General features: G+C 45.6%; 1 protein-coding gene across 1 annotated transcript in view; it reads right to left on the bottom strand.

Annotated features, from left to right (window-relative positions):
- The window catches only part of MED24 (mediator complex subunit 24), a 98357-nt gene that overhangs the window by 74623 nt on the left and 9866 nt on the right, over window positions 1–13868 (bottom strand). The window contains exons 2-3 of the mRNA XM_068262432.1: window positions 7253–7391; window positions 4593–4675 (exon numbers count right to left, since the gene is read on the bottom strand). Coding sequence (XP_068118533.1) covers window positions 4593–4675; window positions 7253–7382 — 213 coding nt within the window. The 5' untranslated portion in view covers window positions 7383–7391. The remainder of the gene's footprint in view (window positions 1–4592; window positions 4676–7252; window positions 7392–13868) is intronic.

The following is a 13868-nucleotide window of genomic DNA, read 5'->3' on the forward strand; positions in this document are numbered from 1 at the left end:
CTCTCCTCTCCCGGTGCCCTCAGGATTCTCTGTTCAAATCCCCCGCCGTGGCGGACTTCGGAAGCCTTCGGGAGCAGAGTCCTTCCGAAGACAGACGGCTCTATATTGCACACGCGCGAGTGCATCATAGAGGGCTCTCGCGCATGCGCAGTACTGAGCGGCCCATCTTCGGGAGCCCGAGTGCTCCCGAAGACTTCCGAAACCTTCGGCGGCGGAAGTGGCAGTATTTGACCGAACTGGTCGAATACTGCTACGGGGATCCTGAGCAGGACCGGGCACCAGGAGAGGAGAGGGAAGTCTCATTAGGACTCAGAGCCTTCCCTCTCCTTAGGTGAGTATCTGACTTTTGTTTTTATAGGTCGGGTACATTGACTTTAACTGCCTAAGGGCCAGTTTCCACTACTAAGTGATGCGAATGCGGCTACCTAGCCGCATCGCATCACTTCCGCCGCCGGCCGCATCACTTCCGCAACTCTTGATGCGGAAGTGTATTGGAGGAGATGGGACGTGGCTGCGGGCGGATGCGGCCGTGTGAGAATCTGCAGCATGCTGCAGATTCTCGGATCGCTCCGCACAACATGCATGCAGTGGAAACTGTTCCATTGCCGTGCATGCGTTTCAGGACACCCGCAGTGAGATGCGGCTATGTAGCCGCATCGCAGCGCTCCTAGTGGAAGCGGGCGCTAACTGTTGCTTCTGCCAACCAGGGCTGTGCAGTCTGTACAAAAATCATCTGACTCCAACTCCTCAGTTTATGATCTAATTTGCATACAGCAATCTTGTTGATTTAACTTATGTAACATAAAAGGCATTTCATCACTGCCAAAGCTAGCCCTGAGTAAGAGTACAGGTAGAGAGTGCAGATAGGAATAAAGAACATCGATCAGGCTCTAGGCAATTTAACTGTGGGTACATCTAAAGGTGCTCATTAACGATACAATTTTTACTTCAGATTCAATCTTTCAATGCAATTATTATGATCAAATTGTACAGAAAACTGTGTGGTAAATCGATGAGAAACGATTCTTTGGTCGATTTGAAAAGGAACAAAATAACGATCCGAAAATTGGATTTTCTGATCGAATCAGAATGTAAAACCTTCTCAAATCATTTCATTAATGGGAACAATCAATAATTACCTTCCGATTAGTTTTGATCGTTCAAATCGAGTTGAAAGATTGAATCCAAAGGAAGAACTGTACAGTTAATAGGCACCTTAAGAGTGATGTACAGGTAATCTTGTAGAATGAGAATGAGGGGTTTGCTCCACTATGACACTTTCTTCGTGCATGATCTGAACCAGGTTTACGGGTGATAGACAAAACCTCTGCATTCAATGTGCACACAACATTCTCAGTGGATTCAAAACAACTATGCAGGAAGTACATATGTAGAGTATGGTACTACTGTATAACAACTTCCTTTTTGTGTACCAAATTTTGTGTGTACCAAATAAGAGTCAGGTAAACTAGGGAATGATCATTTATCAACAAGATATAGTGATTTTAACTTAGCATCCTTATTACTTGTTCACCCGATAATAATAAAGAATTGATTTTTGATTTTATGCCTGACAGTTACACTTTAATAACATCAAATTTATAGATTTCATGAGCAAAAGGAGTTAATAAATAATATACAATGCTACAAAAGCTGACAATAGTTACGGATAAGCTAACACTCAAATGCACTTGTTTAAACAAATTACAGTTCATAAATATTACTCTTCTGTAATGTACCAAAACACATTAAAATTAAACAGTAGCAATAAGAAGTATGTGAACCCTTTGGAATTATATGGATCTCTGCACAAATTGGTCATAATGTTAAAATGTTTAGATTTACATCTAAGTCACAACAATAGTAAATCACAGTCTGCTTAAACTAATACCACACAAATAATTAAATGATTTCATGTTTTTATTGAACACACCAGGTAAACATTCACAGTGCAGGTGGAAAAGGTATGTGAACCCTTGGATTTAATAACTGGTTGAACCTCCTTTGGCAGCAATAACTTCAACCAAACGTTTCTTGTAGTTGCAGATCAGATGTGCACAACGGTCAGGAGTCATTTTTGACCATTCCTCTTTACAGAACTGTTTCAGTTCAGCAAAAGTCTTGGGGTGTCTGGTGTAAATCGCTTTCTTGAGGTCATACCATAGCATCTCAATCGGGTTGAGGTCAGGACTATGACTGGGCTACTCCACAAGGCATATTTTCTTCTGTTTAAGCCATTCTGTTGTTGATTTACTTCTACGCTTTGAGTCACTGTCCTGTTGCAACACCCATCTACTGCTGAGCTTCAGCTGGTGGACAGATGGCCTTAAGTTCTTCTGCAAAATATCTTAATAAACTTGGGAATTCATTTTTCCTTCAATTATAGCAATCCTCCAGGCCCTGACGCAGCAAAGCAGTCCCAAACCATGATGCCACCACCACCATACTTCACAGTTGGGATGAGATTTTGATGTTGGTGTGCTGTGCCTCTTTTTCTCCACACATAGGGGCATATGCAATTAAATTTTTCACCTGGCTTTTCTCCTAGGAGATAATTTTTCATCTTAAGTTTAAAATAACTTTCCAGAACTTTTCAACAAAAAAAGTACCAAAAAAAGGGTGAAAATCTACTATCAAAATTATTTTTAGTATTTTCTTGCTTTATAGTGGCTTAAAGGGCATTTTATTGACATAAAGATATTACCTGGGAGAAAACTCAGGAGAAAAAATTAATTGCATATGGGTCATAGTGTTGTGTATTTCTTCCAAACAATTGAACTTTGGTTTAATCTGTCCACATAATATTTTGCCAGTACTGCTGTGGAACATCCTGGTGCTCTTTTGAAAACTTTAAACGTGCAGCAATGTTTTTTTTGGACAGCAGTGGTGTCCTCTGTAATATTCTCCCATGAACTCCATTGTTGTTTAGTTTAGTTGTTTTATGTATCATAGATTCACTAATAGGAATGTTAGCATCTGTCAGAGACCTTTGTAAGTCTTTACCTGACACTCTAGGATTCTTCTTCACCTCACAGAGCATTCTGCACTGTGCTCTTGCAGTCATCTTTACAGGATGGCCACTCCTAGGGAGAGTAGCAGCAGTGCTGAACTTTCTCCATTTATAGACAATTTGTCTTACCATGGACTGATGAACTGCATAGCTTTTGGAGATACTTTTATAACCCTTTCCAGCTTTATGTAAGTCAACAATTCTTAATCGTAGGTCTTCTTAGAGCTCTTTTGTGCGAGCCTACATTCACATCACACAATGCTTCATGGGAAAAGCAAACCAAAAACTGGCAGCTGTAACCAACACCTCCAATCTCATCTCATTGATTGGACTCCATCTGGCTAACACCTCACTTCCATTAGCTCTTGGAGATGTCATTAGTCTAGGGCAGCCTTTCTCAACCTTTTTACCCTTGAGGAACCCTGCAAGTAATTTTTGGATCTCAAGGAACCCCTGGCATGGTCTTTAAAAGCTGATGTGGCTGTTCATGCCACTATCCCCTATTACAGTGCCCTTTATTGCAGATTCTAATGATTTTTATTACTGTACTCATTCTGACCCCCAATGTATTGCTTCTTTTTACGGTATCCCCTATTATAGTGTTCTAACTATCATATTTCCCCCAACCTCAACTATGGGGGAAAATGCTAAGGAACCTCTGCAGAGTACTCAAGGAACCCTGGTTGAGAAAGCATGGTCTAGGGGTTCACATACGTTTTCCACCTGCATTGTGAATGTGTACATGGTGTGTTCAAAAACTACATGGAAACATTTAATTATTTGTGTGGTATTAGTTTAAACAGACGGTGATTGTCTATTGTTGTGACTTAGATAAAGATCAAATACATTTTATGACCAATTTGTGCAGAAATCCATATAATTCCAAAGGGTTCACATACTTTTTATTGCTACTGTATGATGGTCAGTTTGCATAATAGCTAAGCTGGATATCGCAGATGTGACCAAGAACGGTTAATGAGATGCAACTTCTCTAAAAATGTATGCAGTTTAAAAATGAACCAATCAATTCCTGCAAAGGTGAAATCGGTCCACTTTTAAAGGGAACCCGAGGTGGGAGGCAGTGGATGAACTGTCACAGTCAAAATCTACAACTCAGCTTACTGACCATTCTGACATGATTTACTTACTGCAGCCTTTATGGGTCATTGATGATTATTTTGCTCTGGTTTGTGACAGGTATATTTGACCTCAAGGAGAGTTTTTACATTTATCAGGGGGAAAGGATAGTATGATTGTCTCCTCTGTGGCAGGTCTCCTACTATGTTGTGTGTCTTGATCATGGCTGAACCTTCAATCTGAATCTTGTTCCATTAACTCTAATCCAGAGTGTAACAGTAAGCAGACACTGCAAAATGACCTGTACACATGGGATAGTGGGTGCAAGCGGCGTTAGACAGAGCAGCCAAGGACTTGCCAACACTACTGCCACTGAGGAGGTGAATACCCTCTTCCACAACATGACATTTACTTGAAGTTCCACTTAAAAAGAAAAAAGGTATTTTCCTTCTGTATTAAAAACATGCTTGCAAAGTTCAGAAAAAATCCTGTTAGAGTGACTTACCTGAGAATTGATGGCATATTTGAGGTAAGACAGTATCAGAGGGTTTGGTGCTGGTCCAATCATGGCCTGATCCAAAAGTGCTTCTGTGGCAGAATAGAAATTGAATATAAAATGCTGAAATGTATTATTCTTTAACTTTTAAGGCTGGATCCACACTTGTCTATCAGTTTTCTGTGTGCGTTTTTCTGCATGTGTTTTCTCACAGTGCTGCATTGCTGTCAGTTTTTCTGCATGTGGAAAAAGAGAACTCAGAACTTCCTCTCTGCTCTAAAAGCTAAGCAACAACATACTAACCTAAAGAAGAACATTTCTTTTTTAAAGCTGATCCAAATCCTGCAATAAATCTGCAGGGTGTCTACTTCCTGCTTTCCTAGAAGGCATATTGTTAATATCCTGTTTTCAACAACTAGCTGCTCTGCTGTGGCAGCCAGCTGACTCAGATGAGAGAACAAATTACAACTTGTGATTAATCACAGATGAGGGGGAATTAAACAGGCTTAACTCTCTAAATACATATAATGTGCATTTCTCTACGCTTTTCTTCTATCCTATGTAAGAGTTCAGGTCCACTTTAACATTTGTTCTCGGTTTTGCTATGCAGAAATGCACAAAAAAACAGACAGGTGTGAATCTAGCCTAAAGGGAAGCTTAATGAACATGTGATGTGATGAGATAGACATGCACATGTACAGTGCCAAGCACACAAATAAATATGCGGTGTTGCTTTTCTTCTTTCTCTGCCAAAAAGAGCTAAAAGTCAATCTGGTGGCAGATCAAGGTGTATGCCCACCTTAAGTGTCCCCCCACAGGCCCATGGTCACTATATATGCTGGTGTAACAGTGTACAAGCGCTCACAATGGCAATTCAAAAAGACACTGGGCAGAGGAGGCGGTGAAGATTGGCGCCGACATGACAGGTGAGCCTTCAAGAGTCACAAGTTCACAGGTGGACACAAACACTTGGGAGTAAGAAGGGGGGGGGGGGGGAGGAGAGTTTCAGCTAAGCTAGGAAGCTGAAATCTATTGAAAATCTGTCTGCAGTGTGAGCAGAATAGATTCCTCTCTAATAAGATTCAATCAAAGAGGGACATATCTAATGTTCCATCTGGTGGCAGATTGACAGGTGTATGACCACCCTAAGTGCAGACATTAGGTGCAAGCTAAAGCATCACTATAATGCATACAAGTGGTAATGAGAGCATCTACCAGAGTAAGCTAGAAACAATTCTGCTGTACAATAAGTACTACAAAATTCAGCTTAGGAGTCCAACTTTCAGAACTCCTGGATACCATCTGTGTTCTCCATAGTGTTACAACAGCAGCCTTAGCTCCACATTGGTACATGTGCACAATGGCGCATCTATACCTGTTCAAGGGTGTGCTATTTCCTTCCCCAGAACATAAGAATTAAGTATGTGATTATAACAGACAGCACCTTACACTGAGGGCCCATTTCCACTGGCAATTAGGATGCGGGCCAATTGCTGCATCGCCTTGCATCCCTCTTGCAGGAACTTTCGGTTGTCTTCCAGACAATCGGAAGCGGGGTCATGCGGCTTCCCGTCAGCGGCGTCGCATCGCGTAGGTAAATTTGCGTCAATGGAAACGACTCCACTGATGTGAATTGGATGCACTTTCCTTGCGTTGCGAAGCGGTTTCCGCATTGCAACGCGTCTAGTGGAAACGGGCCCTTAGCATTTCCAGCATTTCCTTGTCAGAAATGTACTGGGACTGATCTATTAAGCCTCAGGATTGCGGTCTACCCAGCTCTCACAGTGAAATGCAGGAAGCCCAGAACTCAAACTACAATTATGTAAAGAAAATCCCAGGCTATTCCAGCTGACATCAGAAGCCACAATCAACACCATGAAAATGAACAGGAACAGGAACTCATGCCCATTTCTCATCAGCACATGTGCCTTGCCAGGCATTCCACTGCATTACGCATGGACCTTCCATATTTTTGTTGTTGTTGAAAAATGTGCTTTGGAAATGAAGTGCAATGCTTTGTGAGCACACATCTTCTGTCTGCTTGCATATATGCACTGTCTTCAAACTGGGGAGGAGCAGTGTGGTGAAAGTGGGTCTGAGATGAAAACTAACTATAACAAGTAACTTGTCTATATATCTTATCTAAAGTTTAGATAGTTTACACAGCAAATTTATCTGCAAACAGCTTTCATTCCTGTGATACAATGACAGCAGCCATGTTCTGTTTGTCATCATTACACAGGTAATCTGCAACTCCATCTCCACCCCTCAGCCTGTGAAAAAAAAATCACTCCCTCCTCCCCTCTGCCTCTGAAATCTCTGGCTATTAACCTCCTCCTCCTCCTGCCAAGACTGAGCTCCCATAAGCCCTTGCTACAAGGATCTGAGTGCCTTGGCGTTTTGGAGAAGCTGTGGCACTCAGATCACGCTATGTAATGTGTGTTACCATAGTAGCACTCGTGTCACTAACTGTGTCAGACACCGCTCCCCTGGTATTAGTGTCAGTAAAATGCAGTGCGCTGGCTGCATTAGGCACATTTACAGGACTTTCATGCATCAGGCCCAATTACACAACAATAGTCTGGGAAAGGGAGGAGGGCATCTGGTTAACATTTTTGGCTATAACTTTAGCATGCATTTTAAACTGGTGACTTTATGTTTCAACTGACCTGCCAAATTCAAGATGTCCCATGTGACTCCTTTTGGGAAGAACCTCTTCATATTGATAGCCCATTGGTAGTCGCTCCATCTCTCTTTCCAGGCCTGCAGGATGGCCTGCTTCAGGTTCATCAACTTCATGGTGTAGACCTGGTTAGGGTAAAAATGACCGATGTAACACAAAAGCTTGCCTACGGTGAAAATGCAGGTCAGGATTTTCAGTAGTACCAGTCATTGGAGCAGATGCAATAAAGAATACTGAATCTGAGAAAGTGAGCTGTTCTACTTCCCTACAACTTGGTAAATCTGTCAATCACATTAATGCCCAATAGGGAGGCTTGAAAGGTAAGAGAGGGAGTTTTATGTTTTAATGTTATGTTTTTAAGTTTTATGACCAGTTTTCGCCGTCGAGAACTTCTGATTAAATACGGTATTGTATTATCAGTTTATATTAGAGTAGGTTCACACTTGTTTTAAAAACGTATCCGTGGCTACGTTTTTTGGCCCTGATCAAAAAACGGAGCCACAGAATAGCAGCCTTCTTCACTGAAAAAAAAAAAAGCGGATCTGTCTGCGTTCAGATGGATCAGTTTTTAAAAACTGAACGGACTGTCCGGATTTGCAACATTTTCCCGGATCGCACATGGATCCGGTTATACGGAGGGATAGTGAAGGACAATAGGAAAACGGATCCCACTCTACACAGGCAGCTTTGGACACAGAAACAAATCAACTTGCTGTGTCCCAGCCTGTGGGAGGAGGGGGCCGACATGCTGGAGGTGGTAGCAGCCAGGCCGGGGGGGGGGGGGGGGGGGGGGAGGGAATGGGTCAGCGGTAAGCGGGTCACCCCCCCCCCCCTTCCCTCAACTGGGTCCCCCATCTCCGCTCCCCCTCAAATGTATGTAGGCGGCAAGTGGGGAGCTTACTTTTTTTACTTCCTCCGCTTGCCGTGCCACTTCCTACAATGCTGCCCTCCGAAGTATAGAAGGCGGTATTGCAGGCAGTCAAGTGGCGAGTGGTGGGACGCAAAGAAGGTAAGCTCCCCGCCTACATACATTTGAACAACGTTTGCGTAAAATGGCTGGAGGGGTAGCGGGGACTGGGGATTTAGGTGAGGGAGGGGGGTTGCCCGCCGACCCCCCCCCCCCCCCCTTGCCTGCTACCACCTCCAGAATGGCAGCCCCCTCCTCCCACAGGCTGGGACACAGCAAATAGATCCTCCCTCCCCACCGACCGCTGACCCCCGCATCCTGGCTGCCTTCCCCTCCAACATGGCGGCCCCCTCCTCCCACAGGCTGGACATACGTTTCCATGGACTGGAAACGTATGCCTTTATTACATTACATTAAAAAAATTTCACCAAATCAGATCCGTTTGAAACGAATCCGATCTGCTTCGGCCAAGTGTGGACCTAGCCTTACTCAGGTTTGCTTCAGGTTCATGTTATACAGCATTATAGAGAAACAGTCTGCAGACTGTAGATCTCAAGGCTGGAGAAAAAGCTATTTTTGCTTCAATTCTTCCCGTTCATGCTTTTAATGATGTAATCGAAGTCATATGTGGGAAAAGGTCAGAGGCAGAAAATGTTTAACATCAGACAATAAGAGAAGTGGGGTGTGAATAGTTTAAAGTTCTAGTTCACCCTTAGGTTTTTATAATGGCATTTGACAAAAACACAATAATAATAAAAACTGGCCTTTAAAGAAACACTAAAGCAAACGCTATTAGGAAGCTGCGATATGTGTTTCTTTTAAACAATACCAGTTGCAGGGTGTGAGAAAACGCGGAAAAGCCGCGTGTACTGACAGCAAAGCAGCTGATTCCGCGTCCAACGCGGAAGCGTGCATCTAGTGACATGGCAGAACACGGAAAAGCCGCCGCATGTAACGACAGCAAGGCGGCTGGTTCCGCATCCAGCGCGGCGGTTTGCACGCAGCAGCGTGCAGCTAGTGCGGCTGAGCCTGTTAGTTCACACAGGTTTAGGAATACACGCGCGCGCGTGAAAGGCAGAACTTTTATGATGGCCAAGGAGGGATCAGCTGACCAGGCCGGTCAGCTGACCTCAGAGCTGGTAGCCATTGGTTGATCACTTTAGGGTGGCGCCAGAGAGCAATGCACTATATATGGTTGCAGCTGGCCACTCTCAAGTTGTCTGCCGTTGCGAACACTACGTGGAAGCACTCAGACCTTAGTCAGATCCAACAGTGTGTTTGAACCAGGAGGACCTGGGAATTCACACTGAGCCAGATTACTTGTGTTATCATTCTGTTATTCATCAGACTAGTTCCAGGGTGTAGAGACCACGGACCTCACACCCAAGACTAGGGAACTTGTGTTATCATTCTGTTATTCATCAGACTAGTTCCAGGGTGTAGAGACCATGGACCTCACACCCAAGACTAGGCATTGTTTGATATTTGTTACGACCTGTTGCTTTCCTGACTATCCCTCTGCTTTCTGATTCGGTACCACGCATAACTGATATTCCGTTGCCAAACCCTGCCTGCCTAGGATACCGAATCAGCCTTCTGTCTTTGTACTTTGTCTGTCCGTGTGTTGCCGACCTGGCTTGCCCGACCTCGAGAACGATCTCTCCCCACTAAAGAGATAGTCTCCAGATCAGTCAGTGACATCCACCTTCAGGTGTCACTCACTCTCTAGTCCTTCCTACCTTCAGCCTGACTCCACACCTTAGGGAGTCTCAGGCTGTATTTTGACTGGCCTCTCTATGGACCCTGGGAAAGTTTCAGCTGTCTTGGAGTGGCCCCAACCTGTAGGGCTAAAAGCTCTCCAGAGAGTCCTGGGGTTCGCCAACTACTATAGAAGGTTCATAAAGGGGTACTACTCTACGGTGATTTCACCTCTCACCAGTCTCACCACTGGTCCCCTGAGGCCCATGATGCTTTCTCCACCCTGAAGAAACTGTTCTGTTCTGCACCCATACTGAGACATGTTGACATCTCATTCCCCTTTATCGTGGAGGTAGATGCCTCAGAGGTAGGGGCTGTGCTGTCTCAGCGTTCCGGTTTGCAGGGAAAACTGCATCCTTGTGCCTATTTCTCCCGTAGGTTTTCACCCGCAGAGAAAAAACTACGATATAGGCAATAGGGAACTTCTAGCCATCAAATTGGCCTTTTGTGAGAAAACGCGGAAAAGCCGCCGCGTGTGCTCAGAACGTGCTCAGAACAAGGCGGCTGATTCCGCATCCAACGCGGCGGTTTGCACGCGTAGGCCTACATCTGCCAGTATGGCTGAACGCGGAGAAACCGCTGCATGCCCTGATAGCGGTGCGGCTGGTTCCGCGTCCAGCGCGGCGGGTGGTACGCAACACAGGTCTGGTGTGGCTGGGACTGATAGTCCACACAGGTTCAGAAGGACGCGCGCGCGCTGAGAGGCAGAACTTTTATGACAGCCAGAAGGGAGTCAGCTGCCCAAGCCGGTCAGCTGACAATTCAACCAGTTCCCATTGGTCCAGCACTTAGGGGAGGCGCTGGAGAGTGCTGTACTATATATACCGGGTGCAGACTAGTTCCAGGGTGTTGATGATCAAGGACCTCACACCCAAGATTAGGGACTTGTGTTACCATTCTGTTATATGTCAGACTAGTTCCAGGGTGTTGATGATCACGGAGCTCACACCCAAGACTAGGCATTGTTTATTATCTGTTATGACTTACTGCTTTCCTAACCACTCTTCTGTTCACTGATTCGGTACTTCGCTATATCTGATACTCTGTTGCCAAACCCTGCGTGCCTTAGGATTACCGAATCAGCCTCCTGTCTTTGTACTTTGTATGTCCGTGTGTTGCCGACCTGGCTTGCCCGACCTTGAGAACTACCTCCTCAGTTTAGAGATAGTTCACAGATCAGTCAGTGACATCCTCCTATTGGTGTCACTCACGCTCTGGTCCTTTCCTCTCCCAGTCTGACTCCTCCCTGCGGGAGATTCTCAGGCTGCTAAAAGGTACTCATTCCCTAGTGCAGTATTCCTTACTGCCTTTGTACCTGTCCTCCTGATATTGTTCTCAAATTATTACTGTTGCAACAAACACTCATATTTCTCAGGTGTCCAGAGGTTAGTAATATATCTGATTATCGGTGATACTGCAGATCATCAATAATCAGGTATATATCTGTATTTTTGGCGATACTGCAGATCACCAATAATCAGACCCTCTCTGTGTTACACCGATCGTTATACCTTTGAGGAATGGCGACATTGGCTAGAAGGGCAAGAACATACCATTAGGGTTTACACTGACCACAAGAATTTGGAGTACATTGAAGGCGCTAAGAGACTTAGCCCCCGACAGGCCCGGTGGTCATTATTTTTCTCAAGATTCAGATTTATAATCACGTATACCCCTGGTAGTAAGAACATCAAGGCTGATGCCTTGTCCAGATGTTTTGAGCCCGAAACAGCACAGCCCTCAGACCCAGAAATCATTGTTCCTCAAAAGATGGTTCTGGCAGCCACTGAGACCTGGAAAGACTGGTCAGTCACGCTGGGTCCGTTCCAACAAGATGTACCAGAGGGGAAGCCTGAGGGGGTCATGTTTGTACCATTGCCTTTTCACTTACAAATATTGCAGCTGTTCCATTCCCACAAGAATGCTGGGCATCCTGGGGCCACCAGAACTCAAGATCTCATTGCTAGATGTGCTTGGTGGCCGTCATTGGCAACTGACTGCAAGGAGTAGGTGAGGGAATGTGCAGTGTGTGCTAGGAGCAAACCCTCCCGTCAGGCACCTGTTGGAACATTACAGCCTCTGCCAGTCCCGAGTGAACCATGGACCCATTTGTCCATGGATTTTGTGGGCGAGCTCCCCAGGTCTGAGGGCATGACGGTCATTTGGGTGGTAGTCGATCGATTCAGTAAGATGGCCCATTTTGTCCCCCTGAAAGGACTCCCCTCGGCCCAGGAATTGGCCGATCTCTTCATCCAGCATGTTTTCCAGCTGCATGGCATTCCGGAAAATATAGTGTCAGATCGGGGAGTCCAATTTGTTTCCAAGATTTGGAGGGCATTCTGCCATCAGTTAGACATGGAGCTTTCTTTCTCATCAGGCTACCACCCACAGACCAATGGCCAGACCGAAAGAACGAACCAGTCTCTGGAACAGTTTCTGAGGTGTTATGTTGCAGATGCACAAACCGACTGGGTCAAATTTTTGCCGTTTGCAGAATTTGCACACAACAATCTGAAGAGTTCCTCAGGATTTTTCCCATTTCAGGTGGTGACGGGAAGGTTATCTAAGTTCACCCCATTGCCAGTGGCTTCTACCTCATTTCCAGCACTAGAGAGCTGGCAGAAGTCTTTAAAACAGATTTGGGGAATTGGTTGAAAAAAATCTGGGGAGGGCTTTTCAGAACCAGAAAAAACAGGCTGACAAGAGACGGTCCATTGAATGGGAATTTTTTCCAGGAGACTTGGTCTGGGTGTCCACTCGACATTTGGCTCTAAAGCAACTGTCACCCAAGTTGGGTCCTAGATTTGTGGGTCCTTTTCCAGTAACCAGGAAAATCAATAATGTCACTTATGCCATTGATCTCCCTACCAGCATGCGAGGTGTGAGATCATTTCATGTGTCCTTGCTCAAGCCGGCAGTGCACCTGGATTCCTCTCTCCCCCCCCCCCCCCCTGTGTTGATTGATGACCAACCTGAGTATGAAATTGAGAAGATTCTGGACTCACGGCTTGCGCAGAACTCCGTGCAGTATTTGGTTCACTGGAAGTGGTATGGCATTGAGGAAATAACTTGGGTGCCAGACTGTCGTATGCACGCAGAGGAGTTGAAAAAGGAATTCCATAACTTGCATCCTGGGAAGCCGGGTAGGAGATGCCCGGAGTCCACTCCTCGGGGGGGGGGGGGGGGGGGGATTGTACTGTGAGAAAACGCGGAAAAGCCGCCGCGTGTACTGACAGCAAGGCAGCTGATTCCGCGTCCGACGCGGCGGTCTGCACGCGGAAGCGTGCATCTAGTGACATGGCAGAACGCAGAAAAGCTGCCGCATGTAACGACAGCGTCTAGCGTGGCGGTTTGCACGCAGCAGCGTGCAGCTAGTGTGGCTGAGCCTGTTAGTTCACACAGGTTTAGGAATACGCGCGCGCTGAAAGGCAGAACTTTTATGATGGCCAAGGAGGGATCAGCTGACCAGGCCGGTCAGCTGACCTCAGAGCTGGTAGCCATTGGTTGATCACTTCAGGGTGGCGCCAGAGAGCAATGCACTATATATGGTTGCAGCTGGCCACTCTCAAGTTGTCTGCCGTTGCGAACACTACGTGGAAGCACTCAAACCTTAGTCAGATCCAACAGTGTGTTTGAACCTAGGAGGACCTGGGAATTCACACTGAGCCAGATTACTTGTGTTATCATTCTGTTATTCATCAGACTAGTTCCAGGGTGTAGAGACCACGGACCTCACACCCAAGACTAGGGAACAGGTGTTATCATTCTGTTATTCATCAGACTAGTTCCAGGGTGTAAAGACCACGGACCTCACACCCAAGACTAGGGAACTTGTGTTATCATTCTGTTATTCATCAGACTAGTTCCAGGGTGTAGAGACCACGGACCTCACACCCAAGACTAGGCATTGTTTGATATTTGTTATGACCTGTTGCTT

Source organism: Hyperolius riggenbachi, chromosome 12, assembly GCF_040937935.1.
Source record: "Hyperolius riggenbachi isolate aHypRig1 chromosome 12, aHypRig1.pri, whole genome shotgun sequence".
Taxonomy (NCBI): domain Eukaryota; kingdom Metazoa; phylum Chordata; class Amphibia; order Anura; family Hyperoliidae; genus Hyperolius; species Hyperolius riggenbachi.